Here is a 14,435-nt window from a genome sequence, read left to right on the forward strand (position 1 = left end):
TTGATTAGTTTGTTAGAAATATCGCTGTAGACAGTTAAAGTGATGCCACATATTACTATGAAGCCTGGTGCAACAGTTGAGTCTAGCTGATTGTGTTTATGTTGCTGTAACTGTAAAGCTGATGGATCTTCTCTGTTAAGCCCAGAGAAACCATGATCACACGGTCCTAATGATAAACACGTTGTGCCCGTTTTGTGCAGCAAGACCAGGGGGTCTACCAGAGCAAAGTCCGGGACATGATCAGCGAAAATAAAGCTCGACTCATCGTCAACATCAACGACCTGAGGAGACGCAACGAGGCCCGGGCTGCCAAGTGAGGACGGGATCTCTTTGTGTGTGTGTGGGGGGATTACTGGTATATGTCATTTTCACGTCTCGATAAGTTGGAGAACTTGCTATAAATGTCTGGGAAAGCAGCTGATCTAGGAACATTTGGCCACACAGGCTCAGTGGTTTCAGTCCTTCAGCTCTTCTTATAATGAATTGCATCTTACTTGGTCTGGTCTGACCAGCAGGCTATTCTTTACTAGTGTTGGCTAACAGAAGCTCAGTTTTGATCTCTCATATGTGTCATCGCACCAGCAGTGGTTTAGCTTTACCAGACACATGATGTAAATAGTGTTCTGTAGCATGTTGTAAAGGCCCTGAATACACATCTTGACCAGTGGAACCGACTGATTGTAAGTGTTTCAGTGTGTTATTGTTCCTGTATCCACTCTTCACTGCAGCACTCGGAACAGAACAGAGTCATCGTTGGTGTTATTTATTAGTTACACCTGTGCTTTTCCTCAAATGTGTGTCTTCGTCTCTGCCAGACTGATGAGCAACGCCTTCGAGGAGCTGCTGGCGTTCCAGCTGGCCCTGAAGGACCTGGTGGCCTCGGTGGACGCCACCTACGCCAAGCAGTACGAGGGGTTCTTCATCGCCCTGGAGGGCAGCTTTGGCACCAAGCACGTCACCCCCCGGACCCTGACCTCCCGGCTGCTGGGCAGCATGGTGTGCGTGGAGGGCATCATCACCAAGTGTGAGTTTTTATTTTCCTCCCTCTGACCTTTGGCTGCTTTGCACTTGATGTCATCTTAGGTTTCAAAATGTTTCCCTAGAACTATCATGACCCTCTTCATGTTCTTCTTCAGGTTCTCTGGTGCGTCCTAAAGTAGTGCGAAGCGTTCACTACTGCCCAGCCACCAAGAAGACGATGGAAAGGAAGTACACTGACATGACCTCGCTGGACGCCTTCCCTTCCAGCGCCATCTACCCCACCAAGGTACCTCTACTCTATACTTGTGCTTAGGGATGTCACAATACAGGAAAGTTAGTAGTCGATACCAGTACCAGTGAAACTCCACGATTTTCAATACCAATTCTATACCGAAAAAATAAGAAAAAACAATAAATCCCATATACGTCAATATCCACTCCTTTATTACCGTTTGTTTTTTGTTAGGAAGTTAAATGGGTCATAATTCCCTCTCTGTTATCTATTTCATGTTTCTGTGAAAACTGTCTGTGTTGACATCTGCAGGACAAGAGCTAGTTATCGTTAGCTGTTAGCAGCCAGTAAGCAGCACAGTCCTGAACGGACCTTTTAAAGGTCCCATATCGTGCTCATTTTCAGGTTCATACTTGTATTTTGTATTTCTACTAGAACATGTTTACATGCTGTAATGTTAAAAAAACACATTTATTTTCCTCATACTGTCGGCCTCAATATACCTGTATGTACCCTCTGTTTGAAACGCTCCGTTTTGGCGCATTTCGACGGAATTGCGACGAAATTGCAACAGAATTGTGTTGCTAGGCAACAGCTTGGGTCCATGTGTCCTCCCTGTCAGCTGATGACATTCACATACACTGTAACCAGGAATAAACTGGGACACATTTAGAATGTTTACGTTTAAATCTGTGTAAAGGGTCGAAATATTGTATATTTGTGACGTCACAAATGGACAGAAATCCTGACGGCTTGTTTCTGAATACGGGCTGTGTGTATCTCCCTGTGGATTGAGCGTTTTGATACTTTCACAGTATTTATATAGGACTTAAGCCTGCTTTATAATAAAAAAACATGAAAATCTCACTTCTTTTATAGTATGGGACCTTTAAGGTAACTTACGACAGGGGGTTTACTGCGTCCTAAACACATTTTCAGTTTTTCCTGGGATGCCGTAAGTCTCGAGCCCTGACGTTTTCTACGTTACTGTAGAAAAACAAACACCGTCACATTTTCAGAACTTCTGCATCGACTCGATACCGAAGTATCAGTTCTCGTGACATCCCTACCTGTGCTTACCCGTTTCCTTCAAGCAGTTTTGGCTCATGGTTTCCTGCTATTTACTGTCTCTGTTTGTGTCTCTCTCTGGACAGGACGAGGAGAACAACCCTCTGGAGACGGAGTTCGGCCTCTCCGTCTACAAGGACCACCAGACCATCACGGTGCAGGAGATGCCAGAGAAAGCCCCCGCCGGCCAGCTGCCTCGCTCCGTGGACATCGTCCTGGACAACGACCTGGTGGACATGGTCAAACCGGGAGACAGGGTGCAGGTCATCGGAACGTACCGCTGCCTGCCCGGCAAGAAGGGAGGGTTCACCTCCGGCACGTTCAGGTGAGATGGGATAAAGGTGTGAACTCAGAGCTGCTGAGTTTTACCTGTGTTCTTTATTATTATTAATATTCCATGTCATCCACTCAGGACCATCATGATAGCCTGCCACGTCAAGCAGATGAGCAAGGAAGTGTCCCCCAACTTCTCGGCGGACGACGTGGCCAAAATCAGGAGCTTCAGCCGGTCTCGTTCCTTAGTAAGGCTCCAGTCGTTCTTCCTGGTTCCTCACAGCGGCTCAAAGATTCTGAGCTGATTTAATCAAACGAAAAATTCATTTTTTTGTTTTTCCTCAGGATGTGTTCGATCAGCTGGGTCGCTCCCTGGCTCCCAGCATCCACGGCCACGAGTACATCAAGAAGGCCATCCTCTGCATGCTGCTGGGCGGCGTGGAGAAGGTGCTGGAGAACGGGTCGCGCATCAGAGGAGACATCAACATCCTGCTCATCGGTAACACACGGTTTATAGTTAACACTTTATAATAACCCTCATTAATGAGTGGTATATCGATAGATAATTAAACTTAGTTAATAGTTATTTCACTGTTAATAAACAATGAAATGATAAATACTAATTATTAGTAATGCTATAATTGATCTTGTCTCATCATTAGTTTGTGTAATATGAAATAATTAGTTAATAAATGATATATTGTATCATAGCTGATAAGAGATGACAAATACATTCTAATGACATTAATAAATTATTAACAGTTTATTGTTGCACACTACATTTTATATACTGTAGTAGTTAATGATTACCAAATGATTTCAAACCTTTAAGAAATAATTTATAAAACGTTTAAAGAATATTCCATGGATAGATGGACCAGAAATCAGTTATTAACCATTGACGAAGTATAACATAAATTATAGCATTACTAATAATTAGTAAACATTAATAATTATCATTTCATTGTTTAACAATAAAATAACTATAAGCTTAAGTTTATTAAACTATGAATTTACCATTTATTAATGATGGTTATTATAAAGTTATTGTTTTATTCTGCTAATGAAACTTGAATTTAACAAATCTTTGTGAGTCCATTACTAACATGCCGTCTGTTGCATTGTCTAAGATGTGTTTGGGAGATGGTGGTTAATCTCACGATGCGTTCTTCTTTCCCAGGTGATCCATCGGTGGCAAAGTCCCAGCTGTTGCGTTACGTGCTCCACACGGCGCCCAGGGCCATCCCCACCACCGGACGAGGCTCCACCGGAGTGGGTCTGACCGCTGCGGTCACCACGGACCAGGAGACCGGTACGACGCGAAAAACACATCTGCCGTGCATTTAAACACTGGCGCACAAACATTTCTGCCAGTCATTGTGCTCGCACATCAATTTTCTGTGTTTCGTCTCCCCCAAGGCGAGCGCCGTCTGGAGGCGGGCGCCATGGTGCTGGCCGACCGCGGCGTGGTGTGCATCGACGAGTTCGACAAAATGTCCGACATGGACCGCACGGCCATCCACGAGGTGATGGAGCAGGGCCGCGTCACCATCGCCAAGGCCGGCATCCACGCCCGCCTCAACGCCCGCTGCTCTGTGCTGGCGGCGGCCAACCCCGTCTACGGCAGGGTGAGGAACTCATCTACTGAGAACCTGTTGTTTTCAGTTCTGTTTTTTTTTTTTTGTCCCGCTCTAAAAGTGTTGATCTTGCTCCGTCTCTGCAGTACGACCAGTATAAAACCCCCATGGAGAACATCGGCCTCCAGGACTCGCTGCTGTCCCGTTTTGACCTCCTGTTCATCGTGCTGGACCAGATGGACGCCGAGCAGGACCGCGAGATCTCGGACCACGTGCTGAGGATGCACCGCTACCGCGACCCCCGCGAGCAGGAAGGAACAGGTACCGTGCATCAGGACTTCTCAAAGACGCCTTTTGTGTATATTTGTTAAAAAATATTCTGAAATGGTGTATTTCCCCGGTTTGTGTTTTTTGCAGCCATGGCTATGGGCGGGACAGTAGACGTGCTGGCTACAGACGACCCAGACGCTATAGCAGAAGAGCACGAGGAGCTGCAGATCTACGAGAAACACAACAACATGCTGCACGGAAGCAGGAGAAAGAAGTACGCACGCACTATCCGCCTCGGCACGGACTAAAAAACTTTTGTTAAAAGTAATTTTTTTTCATCGTCTAACGATGTGGAAATACAATCTGACTGGTTGAAGTGAATAACTTCAAGGTCCCATATTGTAAAAAGTAATATTTTCATGTCTTTCATATTATAAAGCAGGTTTAACTGTTGCTTAGCAACGCAATTCCGTTGCAATTCCATTGAAATGTACTAAAACGGAGCATTTCAGATAGAGGGTGAATACAGGTATATTCAGGCAGACACTACGAGGAAAATAATGTTTTTTGAATATTACAGCATGTAAACATGTTCTAGTAGAAACACAAAATACAAGTATGAAACTGAAAATGAGCATGATATGGGACCTTTAAAGTCATTTTTTTTATCATCGTCTAACAGTGTGAAAAGTCCAATCTGACTGGTTTAAGTGAATAACTTAAAGGGTAAATTAATTTTTCCTTTGTTTCAAGGGATAAGATTGTGAGTAAGGAGTTCATGAGGAAGTACATCCACATCGCCAAGGCCGTGACACCCGTGCTGACGGAGGAGGCAGCCAAACACATCGCAGAAGAGTACTCGAGGCTGAGGAGCCAGGAGCAGATGGGCGCTGACATCGCCAGGGTGAGCTGGAGCGCACGCACATCCTTTTATACGTACTAGGGCCGTCAAAGTTAACGCCATAATAACACGTTAATGCAATTTTGTTTTAACGCCACTAATTTCTTTAACGCATTGCAATTTTTTAGGTTGTAGCGGAATCAGTTTTAAAGCTAAAGTGAAGATTTGGTATCATATGAAACTAGAAAACGTAATGAATCCATCCATGTCCTACTAGCTTGTCATGAAGGAGGCTAAATAACGCTCCAAACTTGCGCTAAATTTTGGCGAGGAAATACTGTCATGTCCATTTTCAAAGGGGTCCCTTGACCTCTGACCTCCAGATCAGTGAATGTAAATGGGTTCTATGGGTACCCACGAGTCTCCCCTTTACAGACATGCCCACTATATGATAATCACATGCAGTTTGGGGCAAGTCATAGTCAAGTCAGCACACTGACACACTGACAGCTGTTGTTGCCTGTTGGGCTGCAGTTTGCCATGTTATGATTAGAGCATATTGTTTTATGCTAAATGCAGTACCTGTGAAGGTTTCTGGACAATATCTGTCAATGTTTTGTTGTTGATATTGATTTCCAATAATAAATATATACATACATTTGCATAAAGCAGCATATTTGTCCACTCCCATGTTGATAAGAGTATTAAATACTTGACAAACCTCACTTTAAGGTACATTTTGAACAGATAAAAAATGCAGAGTTAATTTGCGATTATTCACGATTAACTATTTTAATCAATTGACAGCCCTAATATGTACACGAGGTGATTTAATATACACACACAAATGGATGCACTGTACTGAGTAGTAGAACAGGTGTTACTGATGACATTAATGACAGCTCTATTCCCAGTTTATGTCCCAGTGAGTCTGCATGCACAGCACCTTGAATGCCAGTACCTGATGTGTACGGACCACATAAGCGTGCTCTGACCATGTTCCCTCTCCTCTTCCTCCTCCTCCTTCTCAGACCTCTCCGGTGACGGCCCGTACGCTGGAGACCCTGATCCGTCTGTCCACGGCACACGCCAAGGCCCGAATGAGCAAAGCCGTGGAGCTGGAGGACTCGGAGGTGGCCGTGGAGCTCGTCCAGTTTGCTTACTTTAAAAAGGTCCGTCCTGCTGCTGCGTCTGCTCAAGAGTGGAACGATGTCTTTTTTGCCCCACCCAAACACCGGTCGGGGGGTGTAAAGTAACAAGCAACAAACTCTGTCAGTAGAATGAAGCTCATATCTGGGTTTTCCTTCGCAGGTTCTGGAGAAAGAGAAGAAGCGGTCAAGAAAGGAGCGGGACTCCGGTTCAGAGGAGGAAGAGGAAGAGCAGTCGTCCACTCAGCCTTCACAGAAAACCGCCATCAAGAGGTGAACACACAGATACACACTTTAGATACACAACATGATTCAAAAATGGCATCATTAGTAACCACTAACCTGTGTGTCCTGCAGGGGGCGACGTGGTTCTCAGGGCAGCGAGGCCTACAGCCCGTATGACTTCAGTGAAGAGCAGGAAGTTCCTGAGAGTAAGCATCACTTTTCTTACCTTCCCACACCGCTGCAGTCTGCTTTCACATCCTCAGTGACTCATTCCAGACACAACTCAACACCCCACCTCAGTTTAGGACATCTACTCTTTCCTGTGTGACAGTTTTTGTCCCTTTTTTTTAAATTGCAAAATTTGCATATGATGTTGGAGCATAAATACTATCGCACTGTGAATTTTATAAAATGAATAAATAAAAATAGCTAGTGCCGAAAAGAATAACATTGTGAAATCAAAAATCATTAATCCTGCCGACAGTGCAGATTTATGTAGTCATCAGTTCCTGGAAATGGTCAAGTTGGCAAAAAAAAAATTCAGAAAGAAGAAAAATAGGACCGACAAAATCCATCAATGCAGCTTTCTGTTTGGTTCATATCGTCAATACATTTTGTAATTCTCTTTTTATTGACGTTTAGAGATACAGAATGAACAGAAACTACATAAACTAAATAGACACCACACAGAGACCTTTCAAGCATGAGAATGATGATAGTAATAATAATGATAATAATAAAATACAGATAAATAATAAAAATAGATATAAAAATAAATAATACTGATAATAATAATAATAATAATAATAATAATAATAATAACAATAATAATAATAACAATTGGATCCCAATCAACATGGTTCTTATATCCTTGTAGGCTTGCCGCGGTAGTCGGTGTTACCGGTGTTACATGATGGTCGGGCACACACCGTTTACATTACGTCCCCACAGCCTCCCCCCCAAACCGTCGCTTTGCTTTTTTTTTTAAAGAAATAAAACCCATTTAGTTAATTTTGGCGTACCACCGCCGTGTTATCAAGAGATAGTCGGACGACGGACGCTCCAAACTGACAGTGAATGCATCTATACGGAGTCTCAGCTCAGAGCAGCAGGAGTCATATTTCACACACGGGACGAGAGAGAGAGTTGACAGACGAGAAGATGCGAAGCGAAAAGCAAAAGCGCCTGTTTGGCAATATTTCATATTTAAACCCGACACTACAATGGATCCATTACATTAATGAGGCCATCGCTGTGTGGAGGACGGAGCGGTCACAGCCGGTGCCGGTCCAGCTTTCACCGGTACAGGATGGAAACCTGCACTGCTCCGCAGTGACAGCCGGACCGGAGAGGCCAGACACACACCGCCACCCGACAGTAAAGATCAAAATAAGCGCGCTACAGATATTGACCGTCATCTTTTCTTGTAAAATGTCCGGTTTAATGGGTAACAAGGTGTTGTCACAAGTTTATTAACCGGTGGGAATATTTCCTCACCGTCACATCCCTATATCCTCGGAGCACTGACTCCTCTATCCAATCACATATATTTCTAATACACATGCGTATATTTACTGTGAGATGAAACCTGTGGCAAAAAAACAAAAAAGAAGTAGTACTATTGTACAACTTACATGCAAACTGCATCAGTGACGGAAAGCAACTAAGGACGTTTATATTTGAGACACTTTTACAGAGATTGTATATACAAAACATTTGATCAGCTTATTCTGCCAGATAAACCTACCTATAATGATATATAATATATGCAACTAATGATTATTTTGATTGTCGATTAATTTTTCAATTATTTTCTTGATTAATCGATTAGTTGTTCGGTCTATAAAATGTCAGAAAATTATGAAAACAATCGATCATTGTTTCCCAAAGCCCAAGATGACGTCCTCAAATGTCTTATTTTCAACTAAAGAATATTCAGTTTACTGTTACAGAGGAGGAAAGAAACCAGAAAATATTCACATTTAAGAAGCTGGAATCAGAGAATTAAATTTTTTCTTTTTTAAGAAATTACTCAAACAGAAATCGATTATCAAAATAGTTGACAACTAATTGATTAATTGTTGGCAGCTCTAAAAATGAGCTTGACCTCCTAGATAACATTATATGACATTAAAATGCTTCTTACATGTTTATATTAGGGCTGTCAATCGATTCAAATATTTAATCGCACATTTTTTCTGTTCAAAATGTACCTTAAAGGTCCCATATTACAAAAAAGTGAGACTTTCATGTTTTTTTATTATAAAGCAGGCTTAAGTCCTATATAAATACTGTGAAAGTATCGAAACGCTCAATCCACAGAGAAATACACACAGCCTGTATTCAGAAACTCTGCATTTGAAACAAGCCGTCAGGATTTCTGTCCATTTGTGATGTCACAAATATACAATATTTAGATCTTTTACACAGATTTAAACGTAAACATTCTAAATGTGTCCCGGTTTATTCCTGGTTGCAGTGTATGTGAATGTCATCAGCTGACAGGAAGTACACATGGACCCAAGCTGTTGCCTAGCAACACAATTCTGTTGCAGCTCCGTCGCAATTCCGTCGAAATGCACTAAAACGGAGCGTTTCAGACAGAGGGTAAATACAGGCATATTCAGGCAGACAGTATGAGGAAAATAAAGTTTTTTTTTGACATTACAGCATGTGTAGCAAGTACTTCATACAACCCCACTTCAAAGCACCCAAACTATCCCTTTAACAAGCAGTATCAGAGTTTTGGTAAACAGCGTCTGGTCAACAATTTGAATCTGTCAGATAACTGAAGACTGTGGTTATTTTTTTAAGCATGACATTTTTTTTTTTTTTAAAGGTCCCATATTGTAAAAAGTGAGATTTTCATGTATTTTATATTATAAAGCAGGTTTAAGTGCTTTATAAATACTGTTAAACTATCAAAACACTCAATATATGGAGAAATACGCACAACCCATTTTCAGAAATTGTGTGTTTGAAACAAGCCTTTAGAATTTCTGTCCATTTGTGATGTCACAATTATCCAATATTTAGACCATTACATGGTTTTAAATGTAAACATTCTAAATGTGTCCCAGTTTATTTCCTGTTACAGTGAATGTAAATAACATCAGCTGACAGGATGTAAACATGGACCCAAACTGTTGCCTAGCAACGCAATTCCGTTGAAATGTGCTAAAACGGAGAAATAAAGAGTTTTTTGAACATTACAGGATGTAAACATGTTCTACTAGAAACACAAAATACAAGTATGAACCTGTAAATACCATATGTGACCATTTTAAAGAGAGTTTGTCGAGTTTTTATTACTCTTCAACATGGGAGCGTCAAAGTTAACATGTTATCACGTTAACTTCGACAGCCCTAGTTTATACATCAGTGATGATAATAACCCCAGCTTAAAATAACAGTCATATATAGCATGTAAACATTAGACATGCAGTTAGAGTACACATGGTTAAACTCTTAATAAATAATACTTTTTAAGTGTGAGGGTTTCCAACCATTCTCTGAGAATTCTCCCATTGGTCTCTCTGCTCTTTAGTCCAGGCTGGCACCCCGAAACCAGCCAAGACCCAGCGGGAGGAGGAGCCCATGGAGGCCACATCACAGGCTGAAGGCACTGAGGTGTCTGCAGAGAGGTGAGCGATGGATTCAAACAAGTGCTCTATATGAAAGATCTTTTTTCATGATCAGCTACTTAGGCTAATAGCAAACATTCCAGTAGCTGAAACGTACACTTAGCTCGTAGGCTAAATCTGAAATTTCGAGAATAAAGTCATAATATAACAAGAATAAAGTCACAAGTTTATGAGAAAAAAAGTTGTAATATTATGAGAATGAAGTCAATATTATAAAGTAGTATTTTTACGTGTTATTTCTTTTTTTCTCGTAAAGTTATGACTTTATTCTGTAAATCTCAGATGTTTTTTCCCTCAATGTGGCCCTAATACTCCATAGTATATTGTCTCTTTGTCCTTCACTGCATTAGATTTATATACTATATACTTAGACTATAAACTGTGTTACCTTCATCACAATGATCAAATGTTTTGCAGCTCCAGAAAGGTTTTATTTTTTATTTTGCCTAAAATGTCTCTCTTGATAGTAAAGGTACTGACCCGTGACCTAAACGATCGAGATCACGGGAGCGCGCCGCGACTCTAGCAAAACTCGCGATTTCATTCCGACATTTGAAATACGTCTGCTGTGAAACATAATCGAATTTCTGCGTTTCCTCCGCCAGGCTGAAGGAGTTCAAGTCGTCCCTGTTCGCAGTGTTCCAGTCCGCTCACGCTCAGTCAGTGAAGATGAACACCCTGATGGAAGACGTCAACAAGGGGCGCGAGAGCAGCTTCACGGAGCCAGAGGTCCGCGCCGCTTTGGCTCGTATGCAGGACGACAACCAGGTCATGGTGGCCGACGACATTATCTTCCTCATCTGAGGGACCTGAATCGACGACACGGACTTTGAAAGAAACAGCCATTCATATTCAAATGTACATTTATATTTTTCACCTGGTTTGTATTCATGCACCGTCTAGCTTCATCTCTCAGACCCCGATCTCTCATCTGCAATCCCACACTTAAAGCATAATGATTGGAAATGGTTCATTCTCATGATGGATTTGGATCCACTGTACCGTGATGAGGACATTAAGTAGTTTTACCAACACTTGTGATGTCTGCATTTGTAAATAGTTGAAGAGAAGTTTTGAAATTGTTAAATAACTGTAGTTGTGTATTAAAAAATAAAATGTAATGGGACACGACTTGGGCTCTTAAATTGACAGTGTTACATTACAGTGTTACATAATATACCTTTTACATCATATGCACAGTATCAACACTGAATACAAATATAAATGCAACACTTGTTTTTGCTCCAATGTTTCACAAGTTTTAATAAAATATCTACATCTTTTTCTATGCACACAAAATACTTACTTCTCAAATTCTGGTCACAAATTGGTTAAAGGAGACCGTCATCAAAAATTGACTTTTTCAGTGCTTGTGCACATACATTCATATATTTTAAAATATGTGTTAGTGACCACTTCTCCTTTCCCAAGATGATCCATCCACCTGACCGGTGTGGCCGATCAGGATGCTGATTAATCAGCTTGATTATTACACAGGTGTGCATTGGGCTGGTCACTATAAAAGACCACTCTAAAAGATATGCTTATGTTGGGTCACATGGTTTTCATCTGTCAGGAGTCAGACGGCACGCTCCCTCAGAACTTGAGACATCTGTTGCATTGTGTTGTGTGGTAAAACTGCACATTTTGGAGTGTTTGTTATTGGGACCAGCCCAAGACACACCTGTGTAACTGTCATGCTGTTTAGTCAGCATCTTGATAGGCCACACCTGTCAGGTGGATTATTTAAACATGGATTTTAACAAATTTGTGACCACAATTTGAGAGAAATAAGTCTCATGGGTCCATCGAAAAAGTCTTTTATTTCAACTCGGGAGCAAAAACTAAAGTGATGCGTTCATATTTTTTGACCAGTATACATATTATACACCGATCAGCCATCACATTAGGACAGCACGGGCCCCCTGACCGGTCCCCGTACACAACAAACTGCTCCTCACTGTGTTCTGACACCTTTCTATCAGAACCAGCATTAACTCTTTCAGCAGTTTGAGCTCCAGTAGCTCTTCTATTGGATCAGACAACACGGGTCAGCCTTCGCTCCCCACGTGCATCAATGAGCCTCGGGTCTGACCCTGTCGCCGGTTCACCGGTTCTCCTTCCTAGGACCACTTCTGGTAGGTCCTGACCACTGCAGACCGGGAACATCCCATAAGAGCTGCAGTTCTGGAGATGTTCTGACCCAGTCGTCTAGCCAGCACTATCTGGCCCTTGTCAAAGTCCCTCACATCCTTACGTTGGACCATTTTTTTCTGCTTCCAACACAAAGTTCAAAATGTTCACTTGCTCTCTAATATATCCCCCCCACTGCCAGGTGCCACTATTACGAGATAATCCATGTTATTCACTTCACCTGTCAGTGGTCTGAATGTTATGGCTGATGGGTGTATGTATATGTGGCAATAAAAGAGGTGAATGAAGAGGAATCTTCTTTTGTTATCTGTGGCTGCTTTTATGGGAATGTGGATCTTTCAGATCAATTTTAGGAGTGCCTATGGTTTGCAGGTTCCCCATTCCCCAACCAACCAAAATCAAAGATAAATAAATAAATATAAAATTAAATATAGCAAAAAAATAATATTAATATTAAAATAATGTAGCCATTAATTATTTGATCAAATGTGACATAAATTGATTATTTCTGTTTTAATTTGCTTGCAAATTATCTTTGTATTAATTTCTGTATTTATTTACTCTTCTGTTTAATTAATTCATTTAATGAATGAATGAATGAATTTATTTTAATCTATTTTTGCATTTATTTATTTCTCCATCAGCCTCGAGGTTCCCACTCCCAACACTCACAAGCAATTACAGCTAATCTGCGTGCTGTTTCATGGAAACAGGATTTCAATATCTTGTTTATTGAAAATAGTTAGTATTATGGTCGTGAAACCCAGCTTCCAGAGAATCAATGTTCTTCACTTCACCTGTCAGTGGTCTTAATGTTATGGCTGATTGGTGTACATCCTGGGAAATCACTGCATGCCTAATGCCGGCACATTTGTGCAGAAAGCCCACCCCAGCTGTGTCTTATTTATATGTGATAGTAAAACTGAAAGATTAAGAAACGGTCCGAGATGCTGGGGAACTTTGTGATTTCCCAGAAGAGCTGCTCTCAAATGATGAAACCTCTTCCTGCTTCTGTGTACCAGAGTGTTTACAAGAAGCCTTTTTATTTGAAACCCCCCCAATGAATCCAGACGTCACTTTGTGGGGGAAGCAGGTGCCACAAAGTTCACTGCTCAGCTTCCACCTGCCCTCTCCCACTCGTCGGATTATATTTCAGATGGTGGGGGTACGCAGCATCGTTACACCCACACTCTGTAGCCCTACAGTCTGTGACTTTTAGGCTCCGTAACGTAACTCAACCATGGCCCCGATCAGTCTGAAGATAAGGCCCCAGAACCGCTCAAGTCGTGCACCGTCGCGCACCATCATCCAGGACACCAGAGGCCTCGAGCTCTCGACACCCACGGCTGACTCATTTCACATGTGGTATCACAGGCCACAGCCCGCTGCACTTTCCTCGCATCTTTCTCCTCTGATAAGACCGAGTTTAGTTTTAGTTTTTGTTTAAAGCTGAGGTTTCAGGACCATAATAGTAACTATTTCGAATAAACAAGATATTGAAATCCTGTTACTGTGACGCAGTATTACGCAGATTAGTTGAGTGTTGGGAGTGGGAACCTCTAGGCCGATGGACAACGAAATAAATGCAAAAATAGATAACTAAATAAAAAATGAATTAAAAAATAAATGAATAAATTAAAAAAAATTTTTAATTAATTAATTAAACAAAAGAGTAAATAAATACGGATATTAATACAAAGATAATTTGCAAGCAAATTAAAACAGAAATAATCAATTTATGATACATTCTATCAAATAATGAATGACTAAATTTATTTTAAAGGTCCCACATTATAAAAACGTGAGATTTTCATGTTTTTTTTTATTACAAAGCAGGCTTAAGTCCTATATAAATACTGTGAAAGTATCGAAACGCTCAATCCACAGGGAAACACACACAGCCCGTATTCAATACTCTGCATTTGAAACAAGCTGACAGGATTTCGGTCCATTTGTGATGTCACAAATATACAATATTTAGACTCTTTACACAGATTTAAACGTAAACATTCTAAATGTGTC

General features: G+C 41.3%; 1 protein-coding gene across 1 annotated transcript in view; it reads left to right on the forward strand.

Moving 5' to 3' along the window:
- mcm3 (minichromosome maintenance complex component 3) overlaps positions 1-11,390 on the forward strand; it is an 11,686-nt gene extending 296 nt beyond the window's left edge. The window contains exons 2-17 of the mRNA XM_037751565.1: positions 201-313; positions 816-1,024; positions 1,137-1,267; positions 2,368-2,606; positions 2,694-2,802; positions 2,900-3,053; positions 3,735-3,866; positions 3,974-4,182; positions 4,278-4,452; positions 4,549-4,675; positions 5,155-5,305; positions 6,274-6,414; positions 6,554-6,663; positions 6,748-6,821; positions 10,163-10,259; positions 10,865-11,390. Of these exons, the coding sequence (XP_037607493.1) occupies positions 201-313; positions 816-1,024; positions 1,137-1,267; positions 2,368-2,606; positions 2,694-2,802; positions 2,900-3,053; positions 3,735-3,866; positions 3,974-4,182; positions 4,278-4,452; positions 4,549-4,675; positions 5,155-5,305; positions 6,274-6,414; positions 6,554-6,663; positions 6,748-6,821; positions 10,163-10,259; positions 10,865-11,063 (2,370 nt within the window). The 3' untranslated portion in view covers positions 11,064-11,390. The remainder of the gene's footprint in view (positions 1-200; positions 314-815; positions 1,025-1,136; positions 1,268-2,367; positions 2,607-2,693; positions 2,803-2,899; positions 3,054-3,734; positions 3,867-3,973; positions 4,183-4,277; positions 4,453-4,548; positions 4,676-5,154; positions 5,306-6,273; positions 6,415-6,553; positions 6,664-6,747; positions 6,822-10,162; positions 10,260-10,864) is intronic.
- Positions 11,391-14,435: the final 3,045 nt, after the last annotated feature.

Source organism: Sebastes umbrosus, chromosome 18 (assembly GCF_015220745.1).
Source record: "Sebastes umbrosus isolate fSebUmb1 chromosome 18, fSebUmb1.pri, whole genome shotgun sequence".
Taxonomy (NCBI): domain Eukaryota; kingdom Metazoa; phylum Chordata; class Actinopteri; order Perciformes; family Sebastidae; genus Sebastes; species Sebastes umbrosus.